Consider the following 15366-nt stretch of genomic DNA (forward strand, 5'->3'; position numbering starts at 1 on the left):
TTGCAGCCATTTGGGGAGTGAACCAGCAGATGGAAGATCTCTCTCTCTGCCTCTGCCTCTGCCTCTCTGTAACTCTGCTTTGCAAATAAATAAATAAATCTTTATTTTTTAAAAGATTTATTTATTTGAAAAGCAGAGTTACACAGAGAGAGGAGAGGGAGAGAGAGGGAGAGGGAGGGGGAGAGGGGGAGGGGGAGAGGGGGAGAGGGGGGGAGAGAGAGAGAGAGAGAGGTCTTCCATCTGCTGGTTCACTCCCCAATTAGCCGCAACGGCCGGAACTGCACAGATCCTAAGCCAGGAGCCAGGAGCCTCTTCCAGGTCTCCCACGCAGGTGCAGGGGCCCAAGGACTTGCGCTATTCTCCACTGCTTTCCCAGGCCATAGTAGAGAGCTGGATCGGAAGTGGAGCAGCCAGGTCTCAAATTGGTGCCCATATGGAATGCCAGCGCTTCAGGCCAGGGCATCAACCTGCTGTGCCACAGTGTCAGCCCCAGTAAATAAATCTTTAAAAAACAAACAAACAAACAACACACATTTCAGATACCATCTCACACACAATAAAATACCAAGCACTCAAAACAATATCAATACAAACTATTGGCAGAGATATTTTCTTAACCACTATAACCTAGTGCATAAACATACAGACAATGCTAAACAAAATATGAATCAAAAATTTAAATATGTAGCCAAGGGCAAAATAAAAAGAAATTCACAGATGCCAAAAATTAAACCAAACACTCACAACCATAAAGCAGAAGTCCATGACCTCAGCGGCATGGGATACAGTACATAAAATCTAGGAAGAATGGGACTATAGAAGTATATTCTTCAGGCACAAGAAAAATTATTTCAAATAATAACTCACAAATACTGCAAGGAATGAAGAGTTTTTTAAAAGGTGGTAAAGACTTGAATAAATCTCAATTTACAACAATAATAACAAAACACCAAAACTATGAACTATAAAATTTAAGTATTCATATGTATGGCAATGTGTATATGTCTATGCATGGTTACACATTTATATTTAGAAGCTCATATGCATATAAGGAATAAAAGGGCCCTAGGATTCTTCAACTTCCCCAAAGCAAAGAAAAGACAAAGATGAATATTAGACTTTGATAAGTCAAAAACCTATGTTCCAATTTTTAGGGTGACCACTAAAAGAATTTCCAAACTATTATCCCATATGTTGACATTCTTCATTTTGCTTGAAATGCACACATAGTTTTTTATAACATCCATTTTTTTATGAACTTGGGGAAGGTGACTTTTTTAAAAAAGATTTATTTATTTATTTATTTATTTGAAAGGCAGAACTACAGAGAGGCAAAGAGAGAGAGAGGTCTTCCATCTGCTGGTTAACTCACCAAGTGGCTGTACCGGCCAGAGGTGCGTCAATCCAAAGCCAGGAGCCAGGAGATTCCTCCAGGTCTCCCACAGGGGTGCAGGGGCCCAAGGTCCTGGGCCATCCTCCACTGCCTTCCCAGGCCATAGCAGAGAGCCAGATTGGAAGTGGAGCAGCCGGGACTCAAACCAGTGCCCACACAGGATGCCGGCACTGCAGGTGTTGGCCTCACCTGCCACACCACAGCGCCAGCCTTGATGACTTGTATTTTAAAAATGTTTTACACTGGGGCCAGCACTGTGGCATAGTCGGCTAAGCCTAGGCCTGCGACATCCCATATGGGTGCCAGTGCATGTCCTGGCTTCTCTTCTGATCCAGCTCTCTGCTATGGCCTGGGAAAGCAGTAGAAGATGGCTCAGTTGCTTGGGCCCCTGCACCTGCGTGGGAGACCTAGTAGTTCCTGGCTCCTGGCTTCTGATTGCCCCAGCTCCGGCCATTGTGGCCATTTGGGAGTGAACCAATGGGTGGAAGACCTCTCTCTCTGTTTCTCTCTGTCTGTAACTCTGCCTCTCAAATAAATAAATAAAAATCTTTTTAAAAAAATGTTTTATAGGAAAATAATCTTCTAATTCCACTTTCCACGAAGTCTGTGAGGTACCCTCGTATTTTCCTGCTTCTTTGTATGCCTGACAATGTTTTCTTAGATGCTATACACTGTGAAGTGAAGATATTAAGTGCTGGGTTTCGTTGTACTCTTCTATATAGTACTGAACTCTGTTCTGTCCTGAGGTTAAATTACCTGGCACCGGTTCTTCTCCTTTGAGGCTGGTGTACTGCTGGAGACAAGTTCTGGTGAGCATGTCTGCTTTTTTTTTTAAAGAGCAGGCAGAAGGGGCGTAACTAATTCAGGGCAACACTAATTTTATAGGATAGAATCCATACTGGCACCAATACGCTTCTCCAATCAGCTTGAAGGTCCCGGAGCTGGGCTAGCTTTCCAGGTGGTCCTAACCCTGGGCCACTCGGGGGAGCTGTTCACCTGATGCAATTACAGGGCCCTTTAACACAGAGCAGGGGTGGGGAACGTGCCTGGGGTCTGCCACCAGCAGCGGTCAGGCTGTGGGGTCCTTCCTGGGAGGCACGGTGTGCCACACCCTCTCACCCTCCTGCAAGGGGAGGGTGGTGGGCAGACCCCCACCAGGCAGAGATCACCCACATCGGCCTACTTTTAAGCTCTCTAAGCTTTAACCTCAGACTAGCATATTCCCATTAAGTAGGTGATATCCTCCTTAGAACTATGCGAGGTCTCGCCAGTCTCAATGGTGAGAGTGTGACCTATTCTCAGCCATTTGTTCTTCACTCTTCCCTTGCCCTTGCCTACATATACACATATCAGGAATTATCTGAAGACTCAAAGGACAGTTCCCAGCAGATTGCTGGAGATCTCTCTTCTCCTCTCCCCTCTCCCCTCGTCCCCTCCCCCTCTCCCCTCCCCTCCCCTCCCCTCTCTCCCCTCCCCCCCACCCCCTTTCTCCCTCTTCTCTGCTATTCCACCCTGCAAATTCAAGCTTTCCTGGCTTTCCCAGCCTCTCCGTGTTTGGCAGCTCAGAGTGAAGGAGGCTCCTACTCAGCCTGCCCGTGCTGACCTGGGCCTGCGGTCTGCCTCTGGGCAGGGAAGCAGCGCACTCCTGGGCCTCATCCTGCTTGTTCCCCTTCTTCAGAACCCACCCTCGGATGCCCATTACCTCATGTCTGAACACAACGTAATAACTGAGGTCTCCATGATCCCACTCCTCTGAAGTCCACTGTGCCCAGCTTTATGGTTCAGTGATAGCTTATTTTTGTAAGAGCTCTGTGTGCTCTCTGTTTACACTTAGTGTAGACAATGATATATTCAGGTCTATATCTACCACTTTATTCTATGATTTATGTTCATCCTGCTTGATCTATGTTCTTTTTCCTCCCCTTTGTCCCCTTCTTCTGTATTGATTTTTTAGTATTCTTTTAACACAATTAGTTTGGAAGAGAAAAACAGCTAATAGAAAAGAAAGCCAATGAAATAAAAAGCTGGTACTGTATACAGATCAATAAACTTCAGGGGCTGGCCCTTGGCACAAGCAGTTAAGATACCGCTTGGGATGTCCCCTATGCCATTACCGGAGGGCCTGGTTCAAGCCCTGGCTTCACCCTCTATTCCAGCTTCCTGCTAATGTGTACCCTGAGAGGCAGCAGGTGATGCCTCAGTACTCGGGTCCCTGCCACCCAAATGAGAGATTCAAATCGAGTTCTTGGACTGGCCCGGCTCCAGCTGTTGTGGGCATTTGCGAAGTGAATGGGTAGATGGGAGACCTCTCTCTGTCTCTTTCTTCCTCTGTCTCTGCTTTTCAAAAAAAATTTAAATAAATACTTAAAAAATTTTAAGTTTACAAATCACTAGACAAACTTCCTAGGAATAAAAGAAGATAGAATTTACCAATACCAGATTGAAAGAAGAAACATCACTGAAGATTCTATAGACATTAAAAAGAATTAAGGCCGGCGCCGCGGCTCACTAGGCTAATCCTCCGCCTTGCGGCGCCAGCACACCGGGTTCTAGTCCCAGTTGGGGCGCTGGATTCTGTCCCGGTTGCCCCTCTTCCAGGCCAGCTCTCTGCTGTGGCCAGGGAGTGCAGTGGAGGATGGCCCAAGTGCTTGGGCCCTGCACCCCATGGGAGACCAGGATAAGTACCTGGCTCCTGCCATAGGATCAGCGTGGTGCGCCGGCCACTGGAGGGTGAACCAACGGCAAAAAAGGAAGACCTTTCTCTCTGTCTCTCTCTCTCACTGTCCACTCTGCCTGTCAAAAAAAAAAAAAAAAAAAGAAGAAGAAGAAGAAGAAGAATTAAGGGGCAGGAGCTCTGGCACATTGGTGGAAGTGTCACTCACTTTGGATACCGCACTCCATAGCAGTCTGGGTCCATGTCCCAGCTCCACTCTCCCATGCCACCTGCCTGCTAATGTGCACACACCTGCCTGCTAATGAGGCAGCAGTGATGGATCAAGTGTTCGGGACCCTGCACACAGCCTGGCCCAACCCAGCTATTGTGGGCATTTGGGGAGTGAACAACAGATGGAAGCTCTCTCTCTGCCTCTCTGTATGTCCTTCTCTCTCTATTTCCCTCTTTCAAATTAAGTATGTAAATAAATAAATATATACATACATACAGTTTTAAAGGAATAAGAGAATATTATGAATTTCATGACAAGTTCAATAATTTAGATGAAATGGACAAATTCCCTGAAAAATACAAACTACCAAAGCAGATTCCAGAAGACAAATAACCTGAGTAGCATCATAACTAATGTTTTAATGGAGTTAATTAAGCTAAAAAACCAAACACATAAAAAGGATAGCTTCAATAGTGAATTCAAATAAACACTGAAGGGAAAATTAGTAAAGATTCTACAAAAACTCTTTTAGAAAACAGAAGAGGAAGAAACTCTTCACAACTCATATGAGGTCAGCACTATCTAAAAACAAAGAGCAGGCAAAGACATCCTAAGAAGAAACTACAGATCAATGTTTAGTGACCCTAGGTAAAACTACTTGGCAAGTCTCTGTGTGTACACATAGCAAGGGATTTCTTCCCCATGAAACTGAATCGATGCGTTGGACCATACTGATATACTAAAAAGAAAAAACATGTGACAATCCACTGGATATAGAAATCCAATATCAAAATTCAATACGCATTCATGAAAAGAATCTCTCAGCAAACTAGGAATGGAAAGGAACTTCCTAAATCTGACAAAAGTCACCTATGAAAAATTTCCAGCCAACAACCAACTTAATGGTGAAAGTCTAAATGTTTCTCCTCTACCAGCAATCATTTTCATCATCCACATACAACAGTGCAAGAAGTCAGAAAACAGACAAATAAAAGGAAAACAGATTGAAAAGGAAAAAGCAAATCTTTTTTTGAAGGTGACATGATCAATCATATAGAAAATCCTAGAGAATCACCCATAAATATTCCTAAACTAATAAATGAATTTAACAAGATCATAAGAAATAAGGCCAATATATAAAAATCTACGTAATTTCTAAACACTGTCAACAAACAATACAAATACAACAGCATCAAAAAATATCATCTACTGGGGCCAGCGCCGTGGTGTGGTAGGCTAACCCTCTGCCTGCAGCAGAGGCACCCCATATGGATGCCAGTTCCTGTCTCGGCTGCTCTTCTCCTCATCCACCTCCCTGCTAATGGCCTGAGAAAGCAGTGGAAGATGGCCCAGAAACTCGAGCCCCTGCCCCTGCTTGGGAGATCAGAAGGAAGCTCCTGGCTCCCGGCTTTGGATCAGCTCTGCACCAACCACTGCCGCAATTTGCAGAGTGAACCAGAAGATGGAAGATAGATTCTCATTCTCTCATTCTCTCATTCTCTCATTCATTCATATTCATTCATTCTCCCTCCCTCTCCCTCTCCCTCTCCCTCTCCCTCTCCCTCTCTCTCTCTCCCCTTCTGTGTGTCTGTAACTCCACCTCTCAAATAAATAAATAAAAATCTTTTAAAAAAATCATCTAGGCCGGCGCCGCGGCTCACTAGGCTAATCCTCCGCCTAGCGGCGCCGGCACACCGGGTTCTAGTCCCGGTCGGGGCGCCAGATTCTGTCCCGGTTGCCCCTCTTCCAGGCCAGCTCTCTGCTGTGGCAGAGAAAGATGGCCCAAGTGCTTGGGCCCCTGTACCCACAAGGGAGACCCAGATGAAGTTCCAGACTCCTGGCTTCAGCCTGGCCCAGCCATTTGGGAAGTGAACCAGCAGATGGAAGATCTCTCTGTCTTTCCCTCTTTCTGTAACTCTACTATTCAAATACAAATAGTCTTTCTAAAAATGTATTTTAAAGGAAGAGAGTAGGGCCAGCACTATGGTATTGCGGGTAAAGCCACCGCCTGCAAGTCTAGCATCTCCTATGGACACCGGCTTGAGCCCAGGCTGCTCCACTTCTGATCCCTGCTAATGCAACTGGGAAAGTAACAGAAGATGGCCCAAATACTTGGAAACCCTGCACCCATGTGGAAGACCCAAAAGAAGCTCTTAGCTCCTGGCTTCAGATCGGTCCAGCTCTGGCCATGACAGCCATCTGGGGAGTGAACCAGTAGATGACAGATCACTGTCTCTCCCTCTCTAAATATATAACTCTAACTTTCAATCTCTAAACAAAAAAAGGAAAAAAGGCAGAGAAACAGAGGTCTTCCATCTGCTGGTTTACTCTCCAGATGCCTATCACAGCGGGGACTGGGCTGGCCCCAAGTTGGAATATAGGCACTCAAGCTAGTTCTCCCACATGGTGGCAGAGATCCAAGCACCTGAGCCATTGCCTGCTACCTGCCCGGGTGCACATTAGCAAGCAGTTGAAACCAGCGGGGCCAGGAAACAAACCCATGCACTCCTCCATGGGATGTGGGCATCTCATGCAGCATCTTTTTTTTTTTTTTTTTTAATTTGATAGGTAGAGCTATAGACAGTGAGAGAGAGAGAGAGAGAAAAAAAAAAAGGTCTTCCCTCCATTGGTTCACTCCCCAAATGGCCGCCACAGTCGGCACTGCACTAATCTGAAGCCGGGAGCCAGGTGCTTCTCCTGGTCTCCCATACAGGTGCAGGGCCCCAAGCACTTGGGCCATCCTCCACTGCCTTCCTGGGCCATAGCAGAGAGCTGGACTGGAAGAGGGGCAATCTAGACAGAACCGGCGCCCCAACCGGACTAGAACCCGGAGTACCGGCGCCGCAGGCGGAGGATTAGCCTAGTGAGCCATGGCGCTGCCCCCCCTCCCCCCCCAATGCAGCATCTTAACCACAGTGCCAAATGCCCGCCCCAGGAAAAGCTTTAAACCACATACGGCAATTCTTACATCTTCACACCCTTTAACGAACAATTCTAAAGTCTTATGAAGATGAACAGCTTTTAATTTAAATGTTTCAAGCAACTGTCCATAATTTGCAATACCCAAGGTTCCCCGAGAGAAACACGCATCAGGAGCTTTTCATCTCAGAATAAAAGTGACTTACATCATTAGACTGAAACAAGCGGGTCATGGCAAAGAAAGCCTCCGTGGCTTCTGTAGTTCCAAAGTGTTCACCCTAAGCAAAATTTAAAATAACATTTCAGCTTAAAAATATATATACACATGTATACATATATAAAGGACCTTCTCTAGATTTACGTAAAACTTGTGAAACTCAGGGGAAAAATCTCTTTGTAAACATTCTGCCTCTTTCCAACTTTTCTGGCTTTCAATTTATAAACCTGCATGGCCATTTATCTGTCCACTCCTTGTTTAAAACCCTTCTCTATCACACGCCGTGCTTAAAGCTCTGGAGCAGGTTTCACACCTTGCGGCAGACACTGCTTTAACGTTCCTGAGTAACTGTGGCTTATGAGGGGTAAACCACTGCCAGCAAGCAGGCTCTCTCATCACAATGGCGTGTTTTTATCATACTGCCTGCCAGCAGAGACCTTACCTTACAGGTTCCTGTAGTCTAATGCCCAGCACGATGCCTGACGTTATCAGAAGACCCTAATAAATATTCAACCGTAAAGAACTTTCCATTAGGAATCCCAGCAAACATGGCGAAAGGGGATCCAACCAACAGGGCAGGAACTAGATTTGTCCTATGAAACAACGTGCAAGGGGCTGCAACAGACAACAGGATGCTGGCTCGAGCCCCTAAAATACGCTCCGTTCCAGAGCTTCACCAACTTCACCGAGCATAACAGAGCGTCTGGGGAGCAGCCCACACGCAGGCTCTGATCCAGTGCAGTCCTGGAAGCCCGAGATTTCACGTTTCCAACAAGCCCCCAGTGATGCGCATGCTGCTGATGTGGGAATCACGTTTCTGAGACGCAAAAACAGATCGTCTGTAATCCAGCTCACTCACTTCCTAAACGATTCAGACCACAGGCTACCTGCACACTGCCAGGCCAGGCTCCACTTCCTCCATTAAAGCAATCCTATGGAATACGCTGGCCTCACTTGTCAGAACTTCAGATTTCATATAAAATGTAACTAGTTCAATCCACTTGCCATCAGTATCATGAAAAAACTGTGATGACAAACACTGAAAGTTTGAAATGAAAAACAAAGTTTAAGAGTCTGCAACTAACTAAATGAGAATCCAACCTACTCATCAACAGACTTCCCTTTCTTTCCTAAACATTTGTATTTCCTGAATACCCAGAAGCCCACGTACCTCTCAGTCTCAGTGAAAGTCTCAAGTTCCCACTTTTTGACTTGAAACTCAGACAATATATGGATTTGTTACCTCTGGTAGAAAGTTAAAAGTAGTTTTCCACAGAGCTCTACCAAGCATTGGGCAGAGATAAGATGACTCTTCCCAAACCTGTTATGAAGATGTTTATCGTAGGCTTGAAAATGTATCAAGGTAATTAAATGTTTCAACATAAACTGCCCTGTGGAGGCCGTATTGGCCATGGGAAAGTAGAGACAACTTTCCATCAACTCTGAGGACTCTAAAACCCTGTTTAGGTAATAGCTTCAGCTAATCGGGACACAATGTGTGATGCGGCCTTCAGTCCTGAAGCACAGAATCCAGATAGGAATCGTAACTGTCTTAGCATCACATGGAAACCACCTGAGGCATGCAACGTATACGAGGAGACTTCAAAAATCAAGGCGAAACAAAATTAAAAGATCCGTTTATACTGGTGCAAACCACTTCGAAACCCATGGGTGATTTCTTCGTAATATGCACTTTCCATGAACTTGGAAGAATCTCTGAAACACAATTATATTTTCTAAGGGCCTTGACATTTCATGAGTTTTTTTTAACAGGCTGAGACAAAAAGCCAAAAGAAAAATTAAATATATATTGCAAGCAGAATCTACATTCCATGACTGCAAATATTTTTGTTGGCTTTGTCTGTTATATACCCAGTGCTGAGAACATTGCACAGGACACAACAAGTATGCAATAATTATTTGTTGAGTGACTGAATGAAAATTATTCCTAAATGCTTATGATATATCCGGCTCTATTTTCAGTGCTACATGTTTATTATTTCTTTCAATCATTACAACTTTATAATACAGGTTACCGGAATTCCCACCTATGGAAGTAGACGCTAAAACACAAAATGCTGAAGTTACTTGCCCAGAATCATATGGCTGGTGATGGTGGAGAGGAGATAAAAATATAAAATCTGGATATTAAAATCAGAGCTTTAGAACATCACTACCATACAAAGAAAAGTTAAAATATTTAAAATGTCTGACTTCGACCTATATTTTCAGTGGGACATAATACACCTGAACAATGTGGTACAACCAGAGCTGGGTAAGCTCAAATCAGTAAGTATCTGGTGAGGATCCACGTGCTCTGTTGCTTCAACACCTCAAGGAGAAAGAAGCCGCATCACGGTCCTCGTGCTTAGGAATTTTCACGAATGATTGTTTTAACCAGACATTGTCCATTTGAAAAATAAAATAAAAATTTCAAAAATCAGTAAGTAAACTTTTCAGAAAGTATTTCACTGCATGTTACATGTTCTTCCAGGGCACAGTCTGAAGAAACCCAAAATGATTTACCTGGTTCAGTAAGTAAAGGATCTTTGTAAGAATATGCAAACATCTTCTTGGGTTGATGGGTGTTTCGTTGAATAACCGAGCCTATGGAAACATGAGAACGTCTGTCACATACAGTGTGCTTGGCACCTTCCCTATCACAAACTGCAGCTAATCAGCTGCAGTAAAGATTAACCACAATATTCTAGTGTTAGTCGTCCACGGATCTCAACGTACTACGGAATATGGTAAATTATGAGACGTGGCCTTGCTTTCCCCTCCTCCTTTCTAACGCATCCCCTTGGGTCAACCACTCCAACGTTACAGGCATCACCTATCAAATAAGGTGCCCCGTATCGATCTAGAGCGTATGAATACGAGCTTAGTATCTAATTTCGTTCAATCACCTTGCACTTAACACCTCTTCTGAAGGTTTACTAAAAATTCCCGACCCGGGCGGAGCCTGCATTTCTTTTCATTTCTGCAAGTTCTAGACTCTCCTGCGACAGGTGATCCCCCTTCCTTTTCCCTCAAGCCTGAGTCCTTACTGTGGATGTCCCGAGGGGAGCACCGCAGGGCCTCCCAGCCCATCGCCCTACCACAGAAAAGCCCACATTCCACCGGGAAGCCGTACCTCCTGCAAGACGGTACTCTTTTCCAAATGCTGGAAAGGATTGGAGCCACTACCTGTATCACAAAACAAAGGAACGTCTTCAGCAGCTGTCCCACGGAACTTCCTTGTTAAGGAAGGGTACGGAAAGCTGGGGAGCGCTCTCCTAAGCGGGGTGACCTGTGGCTCTCGGGCACACGCCTGACCCTGACTCGGCCACGCCCTAAGCCCCTGCCCCAGATGAGCACCTTTCTGTCCCTGCCCTGTGTCTCCGAGAATGCTGCACGTGTGGAACACTGAGGTGACGGTGGGCACTGCTGGCTTCTCTGCGAGCAAGCCCTGTCCTGTGTGCGGCCCTGACTCCCGAGGCAGAAGCACGCAGCATTCTGCAGGGAGTGAGAACAACGTGAGAGCTGACCGTGCGAGGCCGGAGGCTAAGAAACCCAACCCTCCACCACGCTTCGGGGACAGCAACTTCTCACGCACGGCTCGTGTTCTCTAGGGCGGTTTGGCATCTTCCCCACTCGCCCCAGCTCCAAGACCGGTCCTGGGGACTCAAGGCGCCCTCCGTCCCACGGGACAATCTTGCGCCCGCCCCCGAGGTCCCACAGAGCCGGGCGGGGAGGTGGTGAGTAGGGGTGAGGGGGGTCCCCAAGAAGGCTGCACGGTGCACGGCACCAGAGTGCATCCACATAGCACGCGCCCGTCGACCCCAGCCCGATAGCCGGGCTCTTCCCCTCGGGGCCTCAGCGCCCCGCGCCTCACTGCCCCGCCAGGGCCCGCGGGGAGGGACTGCGCCCGGGCAGGGGCGGTGCGGGGGCGGTGCGGGGCGGGGCCGCCGAGCAGCCGGAGGCTGCGCGGGACCCCAGGGGAGGCTCCGGAGCCCGGGGGAGGGGCCATGGCAGGCCCCGGCGGCAGCGCGGGAGAGGGGCCGGCCCCCCACACCGGCCCCCTTGCACAGTGGCGCCCACGCCCCCGGCCCCGCCGTCCCGAAATCAAGAGGCGGCGGGGGCGGAGGAGAGTGGAGGCGGTCCCCCACCGCATCTGCGGGTGGGCCTCAAAAGCCCCGCGCGTACCAGACTCTTCATCCTTCTTGTCGAATTTTTTAATCATCTTGGACGACTTCCCAAGCGCCCCACCGCAACCGTCCCAGGCGCCGCAGCCGGCAAGCGGAAGAGGCTGCAGGAAGGCCAGCCCCACGCCCTCGCGCCGGTTGGGCCGTCGGGCCGTCACTCGGGCCAAGGCCCGCCCCGCCTCGGGCCGCGCAGTCCGCCCCGGCCCCCGGGGACGCAGCCACGCGGGGGGCGGGGCCAGCGCTGCCCCGGCTCGCGGCGGCCCGCCCCGCCCCCTACGGTAGGCCACGCCCGCTGCAGCAGGAAGGTGGTTTTATTGGGGTGGCGACTCGTGCAGGCCTCTGGGTGAGATTTCACTTAATGACAGAGACGTTTTCGACGATCCACTGCTGGGCCCTGCCTCGGCGGAAGGTGCTTGGCCCGGTCGCGGTCCTGGTGCATGTGTCTTCCAGCAGCGAGGCGAGGGTGAGCGGTTCCCACGTCACCCTGGAAGGCGGCCTGTCGCTCTTGGAAGCTAGGACGAAGCACAGGGCATCATGGTGAACGAATGTGGGTTCCAGGAGGACTTCAGGGGCCGCTAACGTGAGGCGGTGAGGAGAGGCCCACAGGGAGGCACCAGCCGGCCAGCGGTCCATTGCCACCGGGAAGCTGCATCTGGGACATCGGACTCCCAGCCCTACTTGAGCGTCCAGAGGGCGTCCGTTTCTCAAGGCCCAGTGGAAGACACACTGGCCAGCTCAGTCTTCTTTGTTCCATCTCACCCACTTCAAATGACTGCCCCGACCCCCCGCAACCACACCGACACAGAACAGGGGGCTCGCATTCACTCTGTTCCTCTTGGCCTCTCCCAAGCGTAGGTTGGTTTGTCGTACTCCTGTATCATTCTGACACTCTACCTTTGGTGTCCGTGGCTTCTCTCTATCCAAATTGTCTTTTAACCTCTGTTATTTGGAAGCTTCCATCATGACATCTTGCTGCCCTTCAGCCCACTGCCCGGATGCCTTAGGCCTTCTACATATCCCTTGACTCTGTTGCCTGTCCCTACTGCTCTCACCTTAGTTCATATCCTATTATCAGTCTCTTGGAAGGCCTCCTCACCAGCCTCCTGGCCCCTGTCCGAAGTGTTCTCCACTTAATCTTTATTTGGATGCCTGTTAAACATGGAGCATTACTAGGGAAAGGAAGGGGGACCGGCTGTCTTTCTTGCTTGGAGTGGAGACACCGGTTGGAGTTCCTGATGGATTGCCTTTGTTTAGCAAATGCACCAGATACTTATGGATACATAAGTAATCTTAGTAATCGCTTGCTTTTCTTGAGAGAAACTGTAAAGTCACCATAAATCTAATAGGTGCTGCAGATAGTCAATGTTCTGTTTAGAAATGTAAATTGGGCGTGTTCTTAATGGGATCCGTGCCCTGGCAAAATGAAAAACATTCAGTCTAGGTTAGATTCTGGATTCTAGAGCTAATTCTTTCCCCCATATACAGATTTAAGCTGAACTGTTGCTATCCTTACATATGGTATCACTTAAGATTTAACTCCGACTTGACTAAATGTACTATTACCCGTTAGGTTCGCCTTATCCGGCTTACAGAGTTCCAACTATGCTTTCCAGGTGGCGTTTCGCTGGAAGGAAATGGATGTCTTATTTATTCTAGGCCTGACAGTGAACGGGGCTTTGGCGAAGGAGAGACCCTCTTCCTCCTCCAGGGTTAGGAGGAGCCTGCACCGGGGATCAGTGTAGATAAACTTGGACAGCCTCCACACTGGGCCTGCTGGGAAGCATGGGAGAACTGAGCTCGGGTTTCAAGGCTGGGTGTAGCCCCCTTTTAAAGCAAGATAAGGTATTCTCTGGCAGTCCTCAGCTTTTCCCCACACCTGTGCAGTTGCATTCGGTACCGCAGGTTGGTGTCAGCTCATCCATGGGGAGTTAAGAGAGGCAGGGGGAAGGGAAGGGAGGGAGTGGGTTAGCAAGTAAGTCTGGGGTGGGGGTGCAGCAGGGAAGTCTGAGGAGCTGGGTCAGGGGCAGCATGACAAGACCTCGGGGCTCTGCACCCGAGACCGGTTGGGCCCAGGCCAGCTGGCAAAGGCGTTCAGCAATCAGTGGGGCTGGCCTCGGGGAGCTGGTTAGGATGCCTTCGGGAGTCTCCAACGTTGCTTCAGGAGGAAAACTCAGCAGCAGTAAAGAAACGGCGCTTGTCTGACGTCTGGGGGCCTATCAGCTATATAGGCACTGCACAAAACTGCTCTCAAACCCTTCTGTGGGCCCCAGCTGCCCTCATTTATATAGTAACAAGGACCTTCACGCTCCAGCCCATCGGTCTCACATAACAGATGTGCTCGTCCTAGTGCATGATAACTTACAGGACCCTAAACATGTTGTTGATGATGATAGGCAAGGAGCAGTCTCACTGGACCGTCTTCCATACAACCTCAACTCCAACCCCCTCCACCCCATATTCTAGCCCGCCACAGAGAGAGACTTGTGGACTCTGAAACTCTTGGCCTGACCCTTTACTCCTCAATGAGGAGCAATTTAAGTACAAAGATGCACACCGCTTTGACATGGATGAATATTTTACTATCGAATTACTGGGAATCCAATTTAATGTATGGCAGGAAGAAAAACACAACAATTTGTACATCAAAACCAGAAAGTCATTGACAGTATGATTTAGGACAAGATTTTTTTTAAAAATCCTTTTAAAGAAAAATCCTAAGTAAGTAATAGAGCAAATAATGCAACAATATGGCAAAAACGCTCAAAGTGGCAGGTGATGTCTTTAGGAAACACTGAGTTTTCTTGACATTTGAGGATTTAAACAGAGTTCAAAGCTAAGTACCCCCTGAGACTCTGTTGGTTCCTCGCCTCCATGCTACCCAGAAATGAGAGTCTAGAGCCATGGCAGGAGATGCCAGCTTGCCAGATCCCTGATCCCTGTCAATCATAACCCCAGCCCATCTCAGCCTCATAACCATTGCCTAGGGGGAGGGGCTTACCATCTCTCCTCGCTTCTCTTTCATAGACTGGAGCAAAATTGAGCTGAGGGTACATTTTTTTCTGTCTCCTCAAAGCATAGATCTTGGAGTACTTCCCTTCACACTTGAAGTCATCATCAGTAGAAAACCTTAACAAAGACAGTCCTGTTAGCAGATCCTAGGTCAGGGGGTAGTGGCACTAGGTTCCATTCTCAGAGATGACAATGACAAGGGGCTGTGGATTGGTGTAGAGAGGAAGTATTGTTCAGTAGCTAGGGATGCTTCCAGAACTTAGCACTGTACATCTTTGAAGGAACTGCAAAATCTCCTATCAAGCTAGGTATAGGCTGTCCTATAGATTCTTTTTTTTTTTTTTTTTTTTTAGAGATTTATTTATGTGTTTGAAAGGCAGAGTTAGAAAAAGGGAGGGATCTTCTGTCCACAGCCAGGGCCAGGCATGAGCCGGGCCAAAGCCAGAAACCAAGGACTCTGTCTTGATCTCCCATGTGAGTGGCAGGGGCCTAAGTACTTGGGCCATCTTCTGCTGCTTCCCCATGTGCATTAGCAGGGAGCTGGATCTGAAGTGGAGCAGCCAGGACTCCAGCCGGTGCCCATATGAAATGCTGGCTTCACAGGCTGTAGCTTAACCCATGGTGCCACAACACTGGCCCCAATATAACTAGTTGCAGATGAAATTCCTTGTCTTGGTGTTGTCATAGCATATTGTTCCTGTACTATAACCCTTGACATTCTTTTTCTGTTTTCTCAAAGCACAGACTTTTGAATAC

General features: G+C 48.1%; 2 protein-coding genes across 3 annotated transcripts in view; both read right to left on the reverse strand.

Annotated features, from left to right (window-relative positions):
- Positions 1–11756, reverse strand: part of COPG2 (coat protein complex I subunit gamma 2) — a 122069-nt gene extending 110313 nt beyond the window's left edge. For both annotated transcript variants that reach the window (XR_016231046.1, XM_070071310.2), the window contains exons 1-4: positions 11603–11756; positions 10551–10603; positions 9941–10021; positions 7404–7475 (exon numbers count right to left, since the gene is read on the reverse strand). Coding sequence is in view for 1 of the 2 variants with exons in the window: in XM_070071310.2 (XP_069927411.1) it covers positions 7404–7475; positions 9941–10021; positions 10551–10603; positions 11603–11639 (243 nt within the window). In the remaining variant the exon portion in view is untranslated. The remainder of the gene's footprint in view (positions 1–7403; positions 7476–9940; positions 10022–10550; positions 10604–11602) is intronic.
- A 126-nt stretch (positions 11757–11882) lies between these two features.
- The window catches only part of TSGA13 (testis specific 13), a 29667-nt gene continuing 26183 nt past the window's right edge, over positions 11883–15366 (reverse strand). Inside the window, exons 7-8 of the mRNA XM_089328720.1 lie at positions 14600–14727; positions 11883–12113 (exon numbers count right to left, since the gene is read on the reverse strand). Of these exons, the coding sequence (XP_089184846.1) occupies positions 11953–12113; positions 14600–14727 (289 nt within the window). The 3' untranslated portion in view covers positions 11883–11952. The remainder of the gene's footprint in view (positions 12114–14599; positions 14728–15366) is intronic.

The sequence above is a fragment of the Oryctolagus cuniculus genome, chromosome 3 (assembly GCF_051225735.1).
Source record: "Oryctolagus cuniculus isolate XC-2025 breed Fujian yellow rabbit chromosome 3, ASM5122573v1, whole genome shotgun sequence".
Taxonomy (NCBI): domain Eukaryota; kingdom Metazoa; phylum Chordata; class Mammalia; order Lagomorpha; family Leporidae; genus Oryctolagus; species Oryctolagus cuniculus.